The sequence below is a fragment of the Pseudophryne corroboree genome, chromosome 8 (assembly GCF_028390025.1).
Source record: "Pseudophryne corroboree isolate aPseCor3 chromosome 8, aPseCor3.hap2, whole genome shotgun sequence".
NCBI classification, from domain to species: domain Eukaryota; kingdom Metazoa; phylum Chordata; class Amphibia; order Anura; family Myobatrachidae; genus Pseudophryne; species Pseudophryne corroboree.
Genome location: NC_086451.1, coordinates 1,479,940 through 1,498,311, shown reverse-complemented (window position 1 = coordinate 1,498,311; position 18,372 = coordinate 1,479,940). Strand labels below are relative to the sequence as shown.

General features: G+C 51.9%; 1 protein-coding gene across 1 annotated transcript in view; it reads left to right on the top strand.

Moving 5' to 3' along the window:
• ENTR1 (endosome associated trafficking regulator 1) overlaps nucleotides 1-18,372 on the top strand; it is a 69,952-nt gene that overhangs the window by 35,656 nt on the left and 15,924 nt on the right. Inside the window, exon 5 of the mRNA XM_063935818.1 lies at nucleotides 15,843-15,954. Coding sequence (XP_063791888.1) covers nucleotides 15,843-15,954 — 112 coding nt within the window. The remainder of the gene's footprint in view (nucleotides 1-15,842; nucleotides 15,955-18,372) is intronic.

The window sequence follows — 18,372 nt, the reverse complement described above, 5'->3', positions numbered from 1 at the left end:
CCTGGGCAGTAACGTTACCCGGCAGTGTGTAAGGAGCAGGAGAGATGCGTGCCCCTGTGCAGTAACGTTACCCGGCAGTGTGTAAGGAGCAGGAGAGATGTGTGCCCCTGGGCAGTAACGTTACTCAGCAGTGTGTAAGGTGCAGGAGAGATGTGTGTCCCTGTGCAGTAACGTTACCCGGCAGTGTGTAAGGAGCAGGAGAGATGTGTGCTCCTGGACAGTAACGTTACCCGGCAGTGTGTGAGGAGCAGGAGAGATGTGTGTCCCTGGGCAGTAACGTTACTCAGCAGTGTGTAAGGAGCAGGAGAGATGTGTGCCCCTGGGCAGTAACGTTACCCATAGAAACATAGAAACATAGAATTTGTCGGCAGATAAGAACCACTTGGCCCATCTAGTCTGCCCCTTTTTTTTTTTTATATATTATTTTTTTTTTATCACTAACCTTATTTGTTCCTTATTTCTTTGTAAGGATATCCTTATGTCTATCCCATGCATGTTTAAATTGCTCTACTGTCTTAGCCTCTACCACCTCTGATGGGAGGCTATTCCACTTGTCCACTACCCTTTCTGTGAAATAATTTTTCCGCAAATTTCCCCTGAACCTCCCCCCCTCCAGTCTCAGTGCATGTCCTCGTGTCCTATTGCTTCTCTTCATTTGGAGAATGTTTCCCTCCTGGACTTTGTTAAAACCCTTCATATATTTGAAAGTTTCTATCATGTCCCCCCTTTCTCTTCTCTGCTCCAAACTATACATATTGAGATTTCTTAGTCTTTCTGGGTATGTTTTGTGATGTAGGCCATGCACCATTTTAGTTGCCCTCCTTTGTACAGTTTCTAATGTATTAATATCCTTTTGAAGATATGGCCTCCAGAACTGAATACAGTATTCTAGATGAGGCCGTACCAATGACCTATACAGTGGCATTATTACTTCTTTCTTTCTGCTGCTGATTCCTCTCCCAATGCAGCCAAGCATCTGACTAGCCTTCCTCATTGCCTTGTTACATTGCTTACCTGCCTTTAAGTCATCTGAAATAGTGACTCCTAGATCCCTTTCCTCCTCAGTAGTTTCCAGTATAGTGCCATTAATACTATATTTATCCTTTATGTCATCTGAGATAGTGACTCCTAGATCCCTTTCCTCCTCAGTAGTTTCCAATATAGTGCCATTAATACTGTATTTAGCTTTAGGATTTTTGAGACCCAAGTGCATGATTTTGCATTTTTTGGCATTAAACTGTAATTGCCAGACTCTTGACCATTCCTCTAGTCTACCTAGATCCTCAATCATTTGTTTTACCCCACCTGGTGTGTCTACCCTGTTGCATACCTTTGTGTCATCTGCAAAAAGGCATACTTTCCCTTTAATCCCATTTGCAATGTCACCAATAAAGATATTGAAAAGCACTGGTCCAAGTACAGATCCCTGGGGTACTCCACTGGTAACATTTCCCTCCTGTGAATGCACTCCATTTACCACAACTCTCTGTTTTCTATCCTTCAACCAAGATCTTATCCATTCAATAATCCTAATATCCAATCCCAAACTTTCAAGTTTATTTAGCAGTCTGCGATGTGGAACTGTGTCAAAAGCCTTACTAAAGTCAAGATAAGCTATATCCATGGCTCCACCTTTATCCATCACTTTAGTCACACAATCAAAAAAGTCAATAAGATTTGTTTGACATGATCTTCCCCCAGTGAATCCATGCTGTTTGGGATCCAGTAAATTGCCGGATTTGAGATGATCTACAACTCTTTCTTTTAAGAGTGTTTCCATCAATTTCCCTACTACTGATGTAAGACTCACTGGTCTGTAGTTGTTTGCCTCTTCCTTGCTTCCACTTTTGTGCAGTGGGACTACGTTTGCTCTTTTCCAGTCCCCTGGAATTTCTCCTGTAGCTAATGACTGGTTGAATAATTCTGTCAATGGTGCTACCAGCACCTCTTTAAGTTCTTTTAGTATCCTTGGATGTATCCCATCTGGCCCCATAGATTTGTCCACTTTCAGCTTTGAGAGTTCTGTTAGGACCTTCTCCTCTGTAAATGTACTTGTTTCATTTTCCTGAATATCCCTGCAACTTAACTGTGGCCCCTTCCCCTCTCTTTCAGTAGTAAATACTGAGCAAAAATAATCATTAAGATGATCTGCTATTAAATTGTCTCCCTCAACAAGATTCCCAGTGTCCGTCTTTAGTTTTATAATTCCGCCTTTTGTTTTTCTTTTTTCGCTTATATACCTAAAAAAAAGTGTGTAAGGAGCAGGAGAGATGTGTGCCCCTGTGCAGTAACGTTACCCGGCAGTGTGTAAGGAGCAGGAGAGATGTGTGCCCCTGGGCAGTAACATTACCCAGCAGTGTGTAAGGAGCAGGAGAGATGTGTCCCTGGGGAGTAACGTTACCCAGTAGTGTGTAAGGAGCAGGAGAGATGTGTGTCCCTGGGCAGTAACGTTACCCAGCAGTGTGTAAGGAGCAGGAGAGATGTGTGCCCCTGGGCAGTAACGTTACCCGGCAGTGTGTAAGGAGCAGGAGAGATGTGTGCCCCTGAGCAGTAACGTTACCCAGCAGTGTGTGAGGAGCAGGAGAGATGTGTGTCCCTGTGCAGTAACGTTACTCAGCAGTGTGTAAGGAGCAGGAGAGATGTGTGCCCCTGGGCAGTAACGTTACCCGGCAGTGTGTAAGGAGCAGGAGAGATGTGTGCCCCTGGGCAGTAACGTTACCCAGCAGTGTGTAAGGAGCAGGAGAGATGTGTCCCTGGGGAGTAACGTTACCCAGCAGTGTGTAAGAAGCAGGAGAGATGTGTGCCCCTGGGCAGTAACGTTACACAGCAGTGTGTAAGGAGCAGGAGAGATGTGTGCCCCTGGGCAGTAACGTTACCCGGCAGTATGTAAGGAGCAGGAGAGATGTGTGTCCCTGGGCAGTAACGTTACCCAGCAGTGTGTAAGAAGCAGGAGAGATGTGTGCCCCTGGGCAGTAACGTTACCCAGCAGTGTGTAAGAAGCAGGAGAGATGTGTCCCTGGGCAGTAACGTTACCCGGCAGTGTGTAAGAAGCAGGAGAGATGTGTCCCTGGGCAGTAACGTTACCCAGCAGAGTGTAAGGAGCAGGAGAGATGTGTGCCCCTGGGCAGTAACGTTACCCAGCAGAGTGTAAGGAGCAGGAGAGATGTGTGCTCCTGGGCAGTAACGTTACCTGGCAGTGTGTAAGGAGCAGGAGAGATGTGTGCCCCTGGGCAGTAACGTTACCCAGCAGAGTGTAAGGAGCAGGAGAGATGTGTGCCCCTGGGCAGTAACTTTACCCAGCAGAGTGTAAGGAGCAGGAGAGATGTGTGCCCCTGGGCAGTAACGTTACCCGGCAGTGTGTAAGGAGCAGGAGAGATGTGTGCCCCTGGGCAGTAACGTTATTCAGCAGTGTGTAAGGAGCAGGAGAGATGTGTGCCCCTGGGCAGTAACGTTACCCGGCAGTGTGTAAGGAGCAGGAGAGATGTGTGCCCCTGGGCAGTAACGTTATTCAGCAGTGTGTAAGGAGCAGGAGAGATGTGTGCCCCTGGGCAGTAACGTTACCCGGCAGTGTGTAAGGAGCAGGAGAGATGTGTGCCCCTGGGCAGTAACGTTACTCAGCAGTGTGTAAGGAGCAGGAGAGATGTGCCCCTGGGCAGTAACGTTACTCAGCAGTGTGTAAGGAGCAGGAGAGATGTGTGCCCCTGGGCAGTAACGTTACTCAGCAGTGTGTAAGGAGCAGGAGAGATGTGTGCCCCTGGGCAGTAACGTTATTCAGCAGTGTGTAAGGAGCAGGAGAGATGTGTGCCCCTGGGCAGTAACGTTACCCGGCAGTGTGTAAGGAGCAGGAGAGATGTGTGCCCCTGGGCAGTAACGTTATTCAGCAGTGTGTAAGGAGCAGGAGAGATGTGTACCCCTGGGCAGTAACGTTACCCGGCAGTGTGTAAGGAGCAGGAGAGATGTGTGCCCCTGGGCAGTAACGTTACCCGGTAGTGTGTAAGGAGCAGGAGAGATGTGTGTCCCTGGGGAGTAACGTTACCCGGCAGTGTGTAAGGAGCAGGAGAGATGTGTGCCCCTGGGCAGTAACGTTACCCGGCAGTGTGTAAGGAGCAGGAGAGATGTGTGTCCCTGGGGAGTAACGTTACTCAGCAGTGTGTAAGGAGCAGGAGAGATGTGTGCCCCTGGGCAGTAACGTTACCCAGCAGTGTGTAAGGAGCAGGAGAGGTGTGCCCCTGGGCAGTAACGTTACCCGGCAGTGTGTAAGGAGCAGGAGAGATGTGTGTCCCTGGGGAGTAACGTTACCCGGCAGTGTGTAAGGAGCAGGAGAGATGTGTGCCCCTGGGCAGTAACGTTACCCGGCAGTGTGTAAGAAGCAGGAGAGATGTGTATCCCTGGGGAGTAACGTTACTCAGCAGTGTGTAAGGAGCAGGAGAGATGTGTGCCCCTGGGCAGTAACGTTACCCGGCAGTGTGTAAGGAGCAGGAGAGATGCGTGCCCCTGGGCAGTAACGTTACCCAGCAGTGTGTAAGGAGCAGGAGAGATGTGTGCCCCTGGACAGTAACGTTACCCGGCAGTGTGTAAGGAGCAGGAGAGATGCGTGCCCCTGTGCAGTAACGTTACCCGGCAGTGTGTAAGGAGCAGGAGAGATGTGTGCCCCTGGACAGTAACGTTACCCAGCAGTGTGTAAGGAGCAGGAGAGATGTGTGCCCCCGGGCAGTAACGTTACCCGGCAGTGTGTAAGGAGCAGGAGAGATGTGTGCCCCTGTGCAGTAACGTTACCCAGCAGTGTGTAAGGAGCAGGAGAGATGTGTGCCCCTGGGCAGTAACGTTACCAGGCAGTGTGTAAGGAGCAGGAGAGATGTGTCCCTGGGGAGTAACGTTACCCAGCAGTGTGTAAGGAGCAGGAGAGATGTGTCCCTGGGGAGTAACGTTACTCAGCAGTGTGTAAGAAGCAGGGGAGATGCGTGCTCCTGGGCAGTAACGTTACTCAGCAGTGTGTAAGGAGCAGGAGAGATGTGTGTCACTGGGCAGTAACGTTACCCAGCAGTGTGTAAGAAGCAGGAGAGATGTGTGCCCCTGGGCAGTAACGTTACCCGGCAGTGTGTAAGGAGCAGGAGAGATGTGTCCCTGTGCAGTAACGTTACCCAGCAGTGTGTAAGAAGCAGGAGAGATGTGTGCCCCTGGGCAGTAACGTTACTCAGCAGTGTGTAAGGAGCAGGAGAGATGTGTGCCCCTGGGCAGTAACGTTACCAGGCAGTGTGTAAGGAGCAGGAGAGATGTGTCCCTGGGGAGTAACGTTACCCAGCAGTGTGTAAGGAGCAGGAGAGATGTGTGTCCCTGGGCAGTAACGTTACCCAGCAGTGTGTAAGGAGCAGGAGAGATGTGTGCCCCTGGGGAGTAACGTTACTCAGCAGTGTGTAAGGAGCAGGAGAGATGTGTGTCACTGGGCAGTAACGTTACCCGGCAGTGTGTAAGGAGCAGGAGAGATGTGTGCTCCTGGACAGTAACGTTACCCGGCAGTGTGTGAGGAGCAGGAGAGATGTGTGTCCCTGGGCAGTAACGTTACCCAGCAGTGTGTAAGGAGCAGGAGAGATGTGTGCCCCTGGGGAGTAACGTTACTCAGCAGTGTGTAAGGAGCAGGAGAGATGTGTGTCACTGGGCAGTAACGTTACCCGGCAGTGTGTAAGGAGCAGGAGAGATGTGTCCCTGTGCAGTAACGTTACCCGGCAGTGTGTAAGAAGCAGGAGAGATGTGTGTCACTGGGCAGTAACGTTACCCGGCAGTGTGTAAGGAGCAGGAGAGATGTGTGTCACTGGGCAGTAACGTTACCCAGCAGTGTGTAAGAAGCAGGAGAGATGTGTGTCCCTGGGCAGTAACGTTACCCAGCAGTGTGTAAGGAGCAGGAGAGATGTGTGCCCCTGGGCAGTAACGTTACCCGGCAGTGTGTAAGGAGCAGGAGAGATGTGTCCCTGGGGAGTAACGTTACCCAGCAGTGTGTAAGGAGCAGGAGAGATGTGTCCCTGGGGAGTAACGTTACTCAGCAGTGTGTAAGGAGCAGGAGAGATGTGTCCCTGGGGAGTAACGTTACCCAGCAGTGTGTAAGGAGCAGGAGAGATGCATGCCCCTGGGCAGTAACGTTACCCAGCAGTGTGTAAGGAGCAGGAGAGATGCGTGCCCCTGGGCAGTAACGTTACCCAGCAGTGTGTAAGAAGCAGGAGAGATGTGTGCCCCTGGGGAGTAACGTTACTCAGCAGTGTGTAAGGAGCAGGAGAGATGTGTGTCCCTGGGCAGTAACGTTACCCGGCAGTGTGTGAGGAGCAGGAGAGATGTGTGCCCCTGGGGAGTAACGTTACTCAGCAGTGTGTAAGGAGCAGGAGAGATGTGTGTCCCTGGGCAGTAACGTTACCCGGCAGTGTGTAAGGAGCAGGAGAGATGTGTGCCCCTGGGCAGTAACGTTACCCGGCAGTGTGTAAGGAGCAGGAGAGATGCGTGCCCCTGTGCAGTAACGTTACCCGGCAGTGTGTAAGGAGCAGGAGAGATGTGTGCCCCTGGGCAGTAACGTTACTCAGCAGTGTGTAAGGAGCAGGAGAGATGTGTGTCCCTGTGCAGTAACGTTACCCGGCAGTGTGTAAGGAGCAGGAGAGATGTGTGCTCCTGGACAGTAACGTTACCCGGCAGTGTGTGAGGAGCAGGAGAGATGTGTGTCCCTGGGCAGTAACGTTACTCAGCAGTGTGTAAGGAGCAGGAGAGATGTGTGCCCCTGGGCAGTAACGTTACCCATAGAAACATAGAAACATAGAATTTGTCGGCAGATAAGAACCACTTGGCCCATCTAGTCTGCCCCTTTTTTTTTTTTATATATTTTTTTTTTTTTATCACTAACCTTATTTGTTCCTTATTTCTTTGTAAGGATATCCTTATGTCTATCCCATGCATGTTTAAATTGCTCTACTGTCTTATCCTCTACCACCTCTGATGGGAGGCTATTCCACTTGTCCACTACCCTTTCTGTGAAATAATTTTTCCGCAAATTTCCCCTGAACCTCCCCCCCTCCAGTCTCAGTGCATGTCCTCGTGTCCTATTGCTTCTCTTCATTTGGAGAATGTTTCCCTCCTGGACTTTGTTAAAACCCTTCATATATTTGAAAGTTTCTATCATGTCCCCCCTTTCTCTTCTCTGCTCCAAACTATACATATTGAGATTTCTTAGTCTTTCTGGGTATGTTTTGTGATGTAGGCCATGCACCATTTTAGTTGCCCTCCTTTGTACAGTTTCTAATGTATTAATATCCTTTTGAAGATATGGCCTCCAGAACTGAATACAGTATTCTAGATGAGGCCGTACCAATGACCTATACAGTGGCATTATTACTTCTTTCTTTCTGCTGCTGATTCCTCTCCCAATGCAGCCAAGCATCTGACTAGCCTTCCTCATTGCCTTGTTACATTGCTTACCTGCCTTTAAGTCATCTGAAATAGTGACTCCTAGATCCCTTTCCTCCTCAGTAGTTTCCAGTATAGTGCCATTAATACTGTATTTAGCTTTAGGATTTTTGAGACCCAAGTGCATGATTTTGCATTTTTTGGCATTAAACTGTAATTGCCAGACTCTTGACCATTCCTCTAGTCTACCTAGATCCTCAATCATTTGTTTTACCCCACCTGGTGTGTCTACCCTGTTGCATACCTTTGTGTCATCTGCAAAAAGGCATACTTTCCCTTTAATCCCATTTGCAATGTCACCAATAAAGATATTGAAAAGCACTGGTCCAAGTACAGATCCCTGGGGTACTCCACTGGTAACATTTCCCTCCTGTGAATGCACTCCATTTACCACAACTCTCTGTTTTCTATCCTTCAACCAAGATCTTATCCATTCAATAATCCTAATATCCAATCCCAAACTTTCAAGTTTATTTAGCAGTCTGCGATGTGGAACTGTGTCAAAAGCCTTACTAAAGTCAAGATAAGCTATATCCATGGCTCCACCTTTATCCATCACTTTAGTCACACAATCAAAAAAGTCAATAAGATTTGTTTGACATGATCTTCCCCCAGTGAATCCATGCTGTTTGGGATCCAGTAAATTGCCGGATTTGAGATGATCTACAACTCTTTCTTTTAAGAGTGTTTCCATCAATTTCCCTACTACTGATGTAAGACTCACTGGTCTGTAGTTGTTTGCCTCTTCCTTGCTTCCACTTTTGTGCAGTGGGACTACGTTTGCTCTTTTCCAGTCCCCTGGAATTTCTCCTGTAGCTAATGACTGGTTGAATAATTCTGTCAATGGTGCTACCAGCACCTCTTTAAGTTCTTTTAGTATCCTTGGATGTATCCCATCTGGCCCCATAGATTTGTCCACTTTCAGCTTTGAGAGTTCTGTTAGGACCTTCTCCTCTGTAAATGTACTTGTTTCATTTTCCTGAATATCCCTGCAACTTAACTGTGGCCCCTTCCCCTCTCTTTCAGTAGTAAATACTGAGCAAAAATAATCATTAAGATGATCTGCTATTAAATTGTCTCCCTCAACAAGATTCCCAGTGTCCGTCTTTAGTTTTATAATTCCGCCTTTTGTTTTTCTTTTTTCGCTTATATACCTAAAAAAAAGTGTGTAAGGAGCAGGAGAGATGTGTGCCCCTGTGCAGTAACGTTACCCGGCAGTGTGTAAGGAGCAGGAGAGATGTGTGCCCCTGGGCAGTAACGTTACTCAGCAGTGTGTAAGGAGCAGGAGAGATGTGTGTCCCTGTGCAGTAACGTTACCCGGCAGTGTGTAAGGAGCAGGAGAGATGTGTGCTCCTGGACAGTAACGTTACCCGGCAGTGTGTGAGGAGCAGGAGAGATGTGTGTCCCTGGGCAGTAACGTTACTCAGCAGTGTGTAAGGAGCAGGAGAGATGTGTGCCCCTGGGCAGTAACGTTACCCAGCAGTGTGTAAGGAGCAGGAGAGATGTGTCCCTGGGGAGTAACGTTACCCAGTAGTGTGTAAGGAGCAGGAGAGATGTGTGTCCCTGGGCAGTAACGTTACCCGGCAGTGTGTAAGGAGCAGGAGAGATGTGTGCCCCTGGGCAGTAACGTTACCCGGCAGTGTGTAAGGAGCAGGAGAGATGTGTGCCCCTGAGCAGTAACGTTACCCAGCAGTGTGTGAGGAGCAGGAGAGATGTGTGTCCCTGTGCAGTAACGTTACTCAGCAGTGTGTAAGGAGCAGGAGAGATGTGTGCCCCTGGGCAGTAACGTTACCCGGCAGTGTGTAAGGAGCAGGAGAGATGTGTGCCCCTGGGCAGTAACGTTACCCAGCAGTGTGTAAGGAGCAGGAGAGATGTGTGCCCCTGGGCAGTAACGTTACCCAGCAGTGTGTAAGGAGCAGGAGAGATGTGTCCCTGGGGAGTAACGTTACCCAGCAGTGTGTAAGAAGCAGGAGAGATGTGTGCCCCTGGGCAGTAACGTTACACAGCAGTGTGTAAGGAGCAGGAGAGATGTGTGCCCCTGGGCAGTAACGTTACCCGGCAGTGTGTAAGGAGCAGGAGAGATGTGTGTCCCTGGGCAGTAACGTTACCCAGCAGTGTGTAAGAAGCAGGAGAGATGTGTGCCCCTGGGCAGTAACGTTACCCAGCAGTGTGTAAGAAGCAGGAGAGATGTGTCCCTGGGCAGTAACGTTACCCGGCAGTGTGTAAGAAGCAGGAGAGATGTGTCCCTGGGCAGTAACGTTACCCAGCAGAGTGTAAGGAGCAGGAGAGATGTGTGCCCCTGGGCAGTAACGTTACCCAGCAGAGTGTAAGGAGCAGGAGAGATGTGTGCTCCTGGGCAGTAACGTTACCTGGCAGTGTGTAAGGAGCAGGAGATATGTGTGCCCCTGGGCAGTAACGTTACCCAGCAGAGTGTAAGGAGCAGGAGAGATGTGTGCCCCTGGGCAGTAACGTTACCCAGCAGAGTGTAAGGAGCAGGAGAGATGTGTGCCCCTGGGCAGTAACGTTACCCGGCAGTGTGTAAGGAGCAGGAGAGATGTGTGCCCCTGGGCAGTAACGTTATTCAGCAGTGTGTAAGGAGCAGGAGAGATGTGTGCCCCTGGGCAGTAACGTTACCCGGCAGTGTGTAAGGAGCAGGAGAGATGTGTGCCCCTGGGCAGTAACGTTATTCAGCAGTGTGTAAGGAGCAGGAGAGATGTGTGCCCCTGGGCAGTAACGTTACCCGGCAGTGTGTAAGGAGCAGGAGAGATGTGTGCCCCTGGGCAGTAACGTTACTCAGCAGTGTGTAAGGAGCAGGAGAGATGTGCCCCTGGGCAGTAACGTTACTCAGCAGTGTGTAAGGAGCAGGAGAGATGTGTGCCCCTGGGCAGTAACGTTACTCAGCAGTGTGTAAGGAGCAGGAGAGATGTGTGCCCCTGGGCAGTAACGTTATTCAGCAGTGTGTAAGGAGCAGGAGAGATGTGTGCCCCTGGGCAGTAACGTTACCCGGCAGTGTGTAAGGAGCAGGAGAGATGTGTGCCCCTGGGCAGTAACGTTATTCAGCAGTGTGTAAGGAGCAGGAGAGATGTGTGCCCCTGGGCAGTAACGTTACTCAGCAGTGTGTAAGGAGCAGGAGAGATGTGTGCCCCTGGGCAGTAACGTTACCCGGCAGTGTGTAAGGAGCAGGAGAGATGTGTGCCCCTGGGCAGTAACGTTACACAGCAGTGTGTAAGGAGCAGGAGAGATGTGTGCCCCTGGGCAGTAACGTTACACAGCAGTGTGTAAGGAGCAGGAGAGATGTGTGTCCCTGGGGAGTAACGTTACCCGGCAGTGTGTAAGGAGCAGGAGGGATGTGTGCCCCTGGGCAGTAACGTTACCCGGCAGTGTGTAAGGAGCAGGAGGGATGTGTGCCCCTGGGCAGTAACGTTACCCGGCAGTGTGTAAGGAGCAGGAGAGATGTGTGTCCCTGGGCAGTAACGTTACCCGGCAGTGTGTAAGGAGCAGGAGAGATGTGTGCCCCTGGACAGTAACGTTACCCAGCAGAGTGTAAGGAGCAGGAGAGATGTGTGCTCCTGGGCAGTAACGTTACCTGGCAGTGTGTAAGGAGCAGGAGAGATGTGTGTCCCTGGGGAGTAATGTTACCCGGCAGTGTGTAAGGAGCAGGAGAGATGTGTGTCCCTGGGCAGTAACGTTACCCAGCAGTGTGTAAGGAGCAGGAGAGATGTGTGTCCCTGGGGAGTAACGTTACCCAGCAGTGTGTAAGGAGCAGGGGAGATGCGTGCCCCTGGGCAGTAACGTTACCCAGCACTGTGTAAGGAGCAGGAGAAGTGTGTCCCTGGGCAGTAACGTTACCCAGCAGTGTGTAAGGAGCAGGAGAGATGTGTGTCCCTGGGCAGTAACGTTACCCAGCAGTGTGTAAGGAGCAGGGGAGATGCGTGTCCCTGGGCAGTAACGTTACCCAGCAGTGTGTAAGGAGCAGGAGAGATGCGTGCCCCTGGGCAGTAACGTTACCCAGCAGTGTGTAAGGAGCAGGAGAGATGCGTGCCCCTGGGCAGTAACGTTACCCGGCAGTGTGTAAGGAGCAGGAGAGATGTGTGTCCCTGGTCAGTAACGTTACCCGGCAGTGTGTAAGTGCAGGAGAGATGCGTGCCCCTGGGCAGTAACGTTACCCGGCAGTGTGTAAGGAGCAGGAGAGATGTGTGCCCATGGGCATTAACGTGTGCTCCTGGGCAGTAACGTTACCTGGCAGTGTGTAAGGAGCAGGAGAGATGTGTGCCCCTGGGGAGTAACGTTACACAGCAGTGTGTAAGGAGTAGGAGAGATGTGTGCTCCTGGGCAGTAACGTTACCCGGCAGTGTGTAACAAGCAGGAGAGATGTGTGTCCCTGAGGAGTAACGTTACTCAGCAGTGTGTAAGGAGTAGGAGAGATGTGTGCCCCTGGGCAGTAACGTTACTCAGCAGTGTGTAAGGAGCAGGAGAGATGCATGCTCCTGGGCAGTAACGTTACCCAGCAGTGTGTAAGGAGCAGGAGAGATGTGTGTCCCTGGGCAGTAACGTTACCCAGCAGTGTGTAATGAGCAGGGGAGATGCGTGCCCCTGGGCAGCAACGTTACCCAGCACTGTGTAAGGAGCAGGAGAGGTGTGTGTCCCTGGGCAGTAACGTTACTCAGCAGTGTGTAAGGAGCAGGAGAGATGCATGCTCCTGGGCAGTAACGTTACCCAGCAGTGTGTAAGGAGTAGGAGAGATGTGTGCCCCTGGGCAGCAACGTTACTCAGCAGTGTGTAAGAAGCAGGAGAGATGTGTGCTCCTGGGCAGTAACGTTACCCGGCAGTGTGTAAGGAGCAGGAGAGATGTGTGTCCCTGGGCAGTAACGTTACCCGGCAGTGTGTAAGGAGCAGGAGAGATGTGTCCCTGGGCAGTAACGGTACCCAGCAGTATGTAAGGAGCAGGAGAGATGTGTGCCCCTGGACAGTAACGTTACCCGGCAGTGTGTAAGGAGCAGGAGAGATGCGTGCCCCTGGACAGTAACGTTACCCGGCAGTGTGTAAGGAGCAGGAGAGATGTGTGTCCCTGGGCAGTAACGTTACCCAGCAGTGTGTAAGGAGCAGGAGAGATGTGTGTCCCTGGGGAGTAACGTTACCCGGCAGTGTGTAAGGAGCAGGAGAGATGTGTGCCCCTGGACAGTAACGTTACCCGGCAGTGTGTAAGGAGCAGGAGAAATGTGTGTCCCTGGGCAGTAACGTTACCCGGCAGTGTGTAAGGAGCAGGAGAGATGTGTGCCCCTGGGCAGTAACGTTACCCGGCAGTGTGTAAGAAGCAGGAGAGATGTGTGCCCCTGGGCAGTAACGTTACTCAGCAGTGTGTAAGGAGCAGGAGAGATGTGTGTCCCTGGGCAGTAACGTTACCCGGCAGTGTGTAAGGAGCAGGAGAGATGTGTGCCCCTGGGCAGTAACGTTACCCGGCAGTGTGTAAGAAGCAGGAGAGATGTGTGCCCCTGGGCAGTAACGTTACTCAGCAGTGTGTAAGGAGCAGGAGAGATGCATGCCCCTGGGCAGTAACGTTACCCGGCAGTGTGTAAGGAGCAGGAGAGATGTGTCCCTGGGGAGTAACGTTACCCAGCAGTGTGTAAGGAGCAGGAGAGATGTGTCCCTGGGGAGTAACGTTACCCAGCAGTGTGTAAGGAGCAGGAGAGATGTGTGCCCCTGGGGAGTAACGTTACCCAGCAGTGTGTAAGGAGCAGGAGAGATGTGTGCCCTTGGGGAGTAACGTTACCCAGCAGTGTGTAAGGAGCAGGAGAGATGTGTGCCCCTGGGCAGTAACGTTACCCGGCAGTGTGTAAGAAGCAGGAGAGATGTGTGCCCCTGGGCAGTAACGTTACTCAGCAGTGTGTAAGGAGCAGGAGAGATGTGTGTCCCTGGGCAGTAACGTTACCCAGCAGAGTGTAAGGAGCAGGAGAGATGTGTGCCCCTGGGCAGTAACGTTACCCAGCAGAGTGTAAGGAGCAGGAGAGATGTGTGCTCCTGGGCAGTAACGTTACCTGGCAGTGTGTAAGGAGCAGGAGAGATGTGTGTCCCTGGGCAGTAACGTGACCCAGCAGTGTGTAAGGAGCAGGAGAGATGTGTGCCCCTGGACAGTAACGTTACACAGCAGTGTGTGAGGAGCAGGAGAGATGTGTGCTCCTGGGCAGTAACGTTACCCGGCAGTGTGTAAGGAGCAGGAGAGATGTGTGCCCCTGGGCAGTAACGTTACCCGGCAGTGTGTGAGGAGCAGGAGAGATGTGTCCCTGTGCAGTAACGTTACCCGGCAGTGTGTAAGTGCAGGAGAGATGTGTGTCCCTGGGGAGTAACGTTACCCGGCAGTGTGTAAGGAGCAGGAGAGATGTGTGTCCCTGGGCAGTAACGTTACCCGGCAGTGTGTAAGGAGCAGGAGAGATGTGTGCCCCCGGGCAGTAACGTTACTCAGCAGTGTGTAAGGAGCAGGAGAGATGTGTGCCCCTGGGCAGTAACGTTACTCAGCAGTGTGTAAGGAGCAGGAGAGATGTGTCCCTGGGGAGTAACGTTACTCAGCAGTGTGTAAGGAGCAGGAGAGATGTGTGCCCCTGGACAGTAACGTTACTCAGCAGTGTGTGAGGAGCAGGAGAGATGTGTGTCACTGGGGAGTAACGTTACCCAGCAGTGTGTAAGGAGCAGGAGAGGTGTGTCCCTGGGGAGTAACGTTACCCGGCAGTGTGTAAGGAGCAGGAGAGATGTGTGCCCCTGGGGAGTAACGTTACCCGGCAGTGTGTAAGGAGCAGGAGAGATGTGTCCCTGGGGAGTAACGTTATTCAGCAGTGTGTAAGGAGCAGGAGAGATGTGTCCCTGGGGAGTAACGTTATTCAGCAGTGTGTAAGGAGCAGGAGAGATGTGTGTCCCTGGGCAGTAACGTTACCCGGCAGTGTGTAAGGAGCAGGAGAGATGTGCCCCTGGGCAGTAACGTTACACAGCAGTGTGTAAGGAGCAGGAGAGATGTGTGCCCCTGGGCAGTAACGTTACCCAGCAGTGTGTAAGAAGCAGGAGAGATGTGTGTCCCTGGGCAGTAATGTTACCCAGCAGTGTGTAAGGAGCAGGAGAGATGTGTGTCCCTGGGCAGTAATGTTACCCAGCAGTGTGTAAGGAGCAGGAGAGATGTGTGTCCCTGGGCAGTAACGTTACCCAGCAGTGTGTGAGAAGCAGGAGAGATGTGTCCCTGGGCAGTAACGTTACCCAGCAGTGTGTAAGAAGCAGGAGAGATGTGTGCCCCTGGGCAGTAACGTTACCCGGCAGTGTGTAAGGAGCAGGAGAGATGTGTGTCCCTGGGCAGTAACGTGACCCAGCAGTGTGTAAGGAGCAGGAGAGATGTGTGTCCCTGGGCAGTAACGTGACCCAGCAGTGTGTAAGGAGCAGGAGAGATGTGTGTCCCTGGGCAGTAACGTTACTCAGCAGTGTGTAAGGAGCAGGAGAGATGTGTGTCACTGGGGAGTAACGTTACCCAGCAGTGTGTAAGGAGCAGGAGAGATGTGTGCCCCTGGGCAGTAACGTTACCCGGCAGTGTGTAAGGAGCAGGAGAGATGTGTGCCCCTGGGGAGTAACGTTACTCAGCAGTGTGTAAGGAGCAGGAGAGATGTGTGTCCCTGGGCAGTAACATTACCCGGCAGTGTGTAAGGAGCAGGAGAGATGTGTGTCCCTGGGCAGTAACGTTACTCAGCAGTGTGTAAGGAGCAGGAGAGATGTGTGTCACTGGGGAGTAACGTTACCCAGCAGTGTGTAAGGAGCAGGAGAGATGTGTGTCCCTGGGCAGTAACGTTACCCAGCAGTGTGTAAGGAGCAGGAGAGATGTGTGCCCCTGGGCAGTAACGTTACCCGGCAGTGTGTAAGGAGCAGGAGAGATGTGTGTCCCTGGGCAGTAACGTTACCCGGCAGAGTGTAAGGAGCAGGAGAGATATGTGCCCCTGGGCAGTAACGTTACTCAGCAGTGTGTAAGGAGCAGGAGAGATATGTGCCCCTGGGCAGTAACGTTACTCAGCAGTGTGTAAGGAGCAGGAGAGATGTGTGCCCCTGGTCAGTAACGTTACCCAGCAGAGTGTAAGGAGCAGGAGAGATGTGTGCCCCTGTGCAGTAACGTTACCCAGCAGAGTGTAAGGAGCAGGAGAGATGTGTGCCCCTGGGCAGTAACGTTACTCAGCAGTGTGTAAGGAGCAGGAGAGATGCGTGCTCCTGGGCAGTAACGTTACCCGGCAGTGACCACCGCAGATAGGACAATGTGCCAGGGCTTTAACGTTCCTCTGTTCAGGATTGATTTTCTACCATCAGAGAATGGTTGGTCATTTACATCAGTTCCTGCCCCAGTGCAGCTTCCAGTCTAATGTAGGTGATACCGTCCATTACAGGGTGAAACATCTGGAGAGGAACCTGGAGGAGAAGATTCTGGAGGAGCAGAAGGAGGCGCAGGACCTGGAGTCAATGGTGCAGCAGGTGGAAACAAATCTGCAGATGATGACGGTCAGTATTAGCTGTATGCAGCTTTTACCGGTTCCCCAGGTATCCGTGTGTGGCCGGAGAGACCCCCCAGCCACATGTGTAATGGCGGCCACGGCACTGAAGGGCTTAACCCTTAGCTGCTCGGCGCCATTATGAGGACAGTGGGCGCTTGGTGCCACTTTCAAACTTGCACTGGCGCTAGGCGCCATCTTTAAACTGTAAAGGCCCCCGGCATCAGCTCTGCCCAGAGTCGGGAAGCCGCGGCAGCCGAGGCGGGTGTCCCGAGCTGCCAGGCGTCCCGAGCTGCCGGGCTTTAGAAGGGAAGCTGGGAGCGCGGTACCTCCGGCATCCGGTGTGCTGCGCTGCCGGGGGGTGCGCCGCTCATGGGTGACCGAGCTAGCCGGCTTCATAGCGGTGGAGTTGTTTGTAGGGTACTGGACGCAGGGGACCGGGAGCTATGCTATCCAGAGAGCCGCGGCTGCCAGACTCCAGGAGGGCGCCAGCGGTCACAGGACCTGGGGGGTGTGCCGCACGCTGCGGCAAGGCCACAGAGTAAGTGCCACACTGCGGGGACGGGGAGAGCCCGCTCCCTGGACCCCAGTGGCCGGCAGTGTACAGGCAGGCTGGAGGACGGGGGAAGCACTGAGAGAGGCTGCAGGGCTAGGGGAGCAAAACATTTATTTCAATAAAATAATATATATTGTATGATGAGGCACTGCAGTGCTTGGGTAGGTGGAGCCTGTGTATTTAAATGTATTTTCTCTGACGTCCTAGTGGATGCTGGGGACTCCGTAAGGACCATGGGGAATAGCGGCTCCGCAGGAGACTGGGCACATCTAAGAAAGATTTAGGACTACCTGGTGTGCACTGGCTCCTCCCCCTATGACCCTCCTCCAGACCTCAGTTAGAATCCTGTGCCCGGCTCGAGCTGGATGCACACTAGGGGCTCTCCTGAGCTCCTAGAAAGAAAGTTATATTTTAGGTTTTTTATATTACAGTGAGACCTGCTGGCAACAGGCTCACTGCAACGAGAGACTAAGGGGAGAAGAAGCGAACCTACCTAAGTGGTGGTAGCTTGGGCTTCTTAGGCTACTGGACACCATTAGCTCCAGAGGGATCGACCGCATGGAACCGGCCATTGATGTTCGGTCCCGGAGCCGCACCGCCAGCCCCCTTACAGAGCCAGAAGCAAGAAGAGTCCGGAAAATCGGCGGTTGAAGACATCAAGTCTTCACCAAGGTAGCGCACAGCACTGCAGCTGTGCGCCATTGCTCCTCATGCACACCTCACACTGCGGTCACTGATGGGTGCAGGGGGCGCGGGGGGGGGGCGCCCTGAGCAGCATTATTAACACCTTGACTGACAAATATATCACAATATATATCTTCTATCAGAGCATTCCCTGTGTGTGTGCGGTGTGTCGGTACGACTGTGTCGACATGTTTGATGAGGAGGCTGATGTGGAGGAGGAGCAGGTGCCTATAAATGTGTTGTCACCCCCTGCGGGGCAGACACCTGAGTGGATGGACTTGTGGAAGGAATTACGCGAAAGAGTCGACTCCTTACATAAAAAATTTGACGACATGCCAAATGTGGGACAGCCGGCTTCTCAGCTCGTGCCTGCCCAGGCGTCTCAAAGGCCATCCGGGGCTTTAAAGCGCCCGCTACCTCAGATGGCAGACACGGATGTCGACACGGATACTGATACCAGTGTCGACGACGATGACGCAAATGTAATGTCCACTAGGGCCACTCGTTATATGATTGAGGCAATGAAAAATGTTTTACACATTTCTGATGTAACCCCGGGTACCACAAAAAAGGGTATTATGTTTGGGGAGAAAAAACTACCAGTAGTCTTTCCCCCTTCTGAGGAATTAAATGATGTGTGTGAGGTAGCGTGGGCTTCCCCCGATAGAAAATTGGTGATTTCTAAAAAATTACTAATGGCGTACCCTTTCCCGCCAGAGGATAGGTCACGTTGGGAGACACCCCCTAGGGTGGATAAAGCGCTTACACGTCTATCAAAAAAGGTGGCACTACCGTCTCCGGATACGGCCGCCCTAAAGGAACCTGCTGATAGAAAGCAGGAGGCTCTCCTGAAGGCTATATATACACACACTGGTGTTATACTGAGACCAGCTATTGCTTCAGCCAGGATGTGCAGTGCTGCAGCTGCGTGGTCAGAATCCCTGTCAGAAAACATTGACACCCTAGACAGAGACACTATATTGCTTAACATAGAGCATATTAAAGACGCGGTCTTTTACATAAGAGATGCACAGAGGGATATTTGCCGGCTGGCATCTAAAATCAGTGCACTGTCCATTTCTGCCAGGAGAGTGTTATGGACCCGGCAGTGGACAGGGGATGCAGATTCTAAAAGGCACATGGAAGTTTTGCCTTATAAGGGTGAGGAGTTGTTTGGGGATGGTCTTT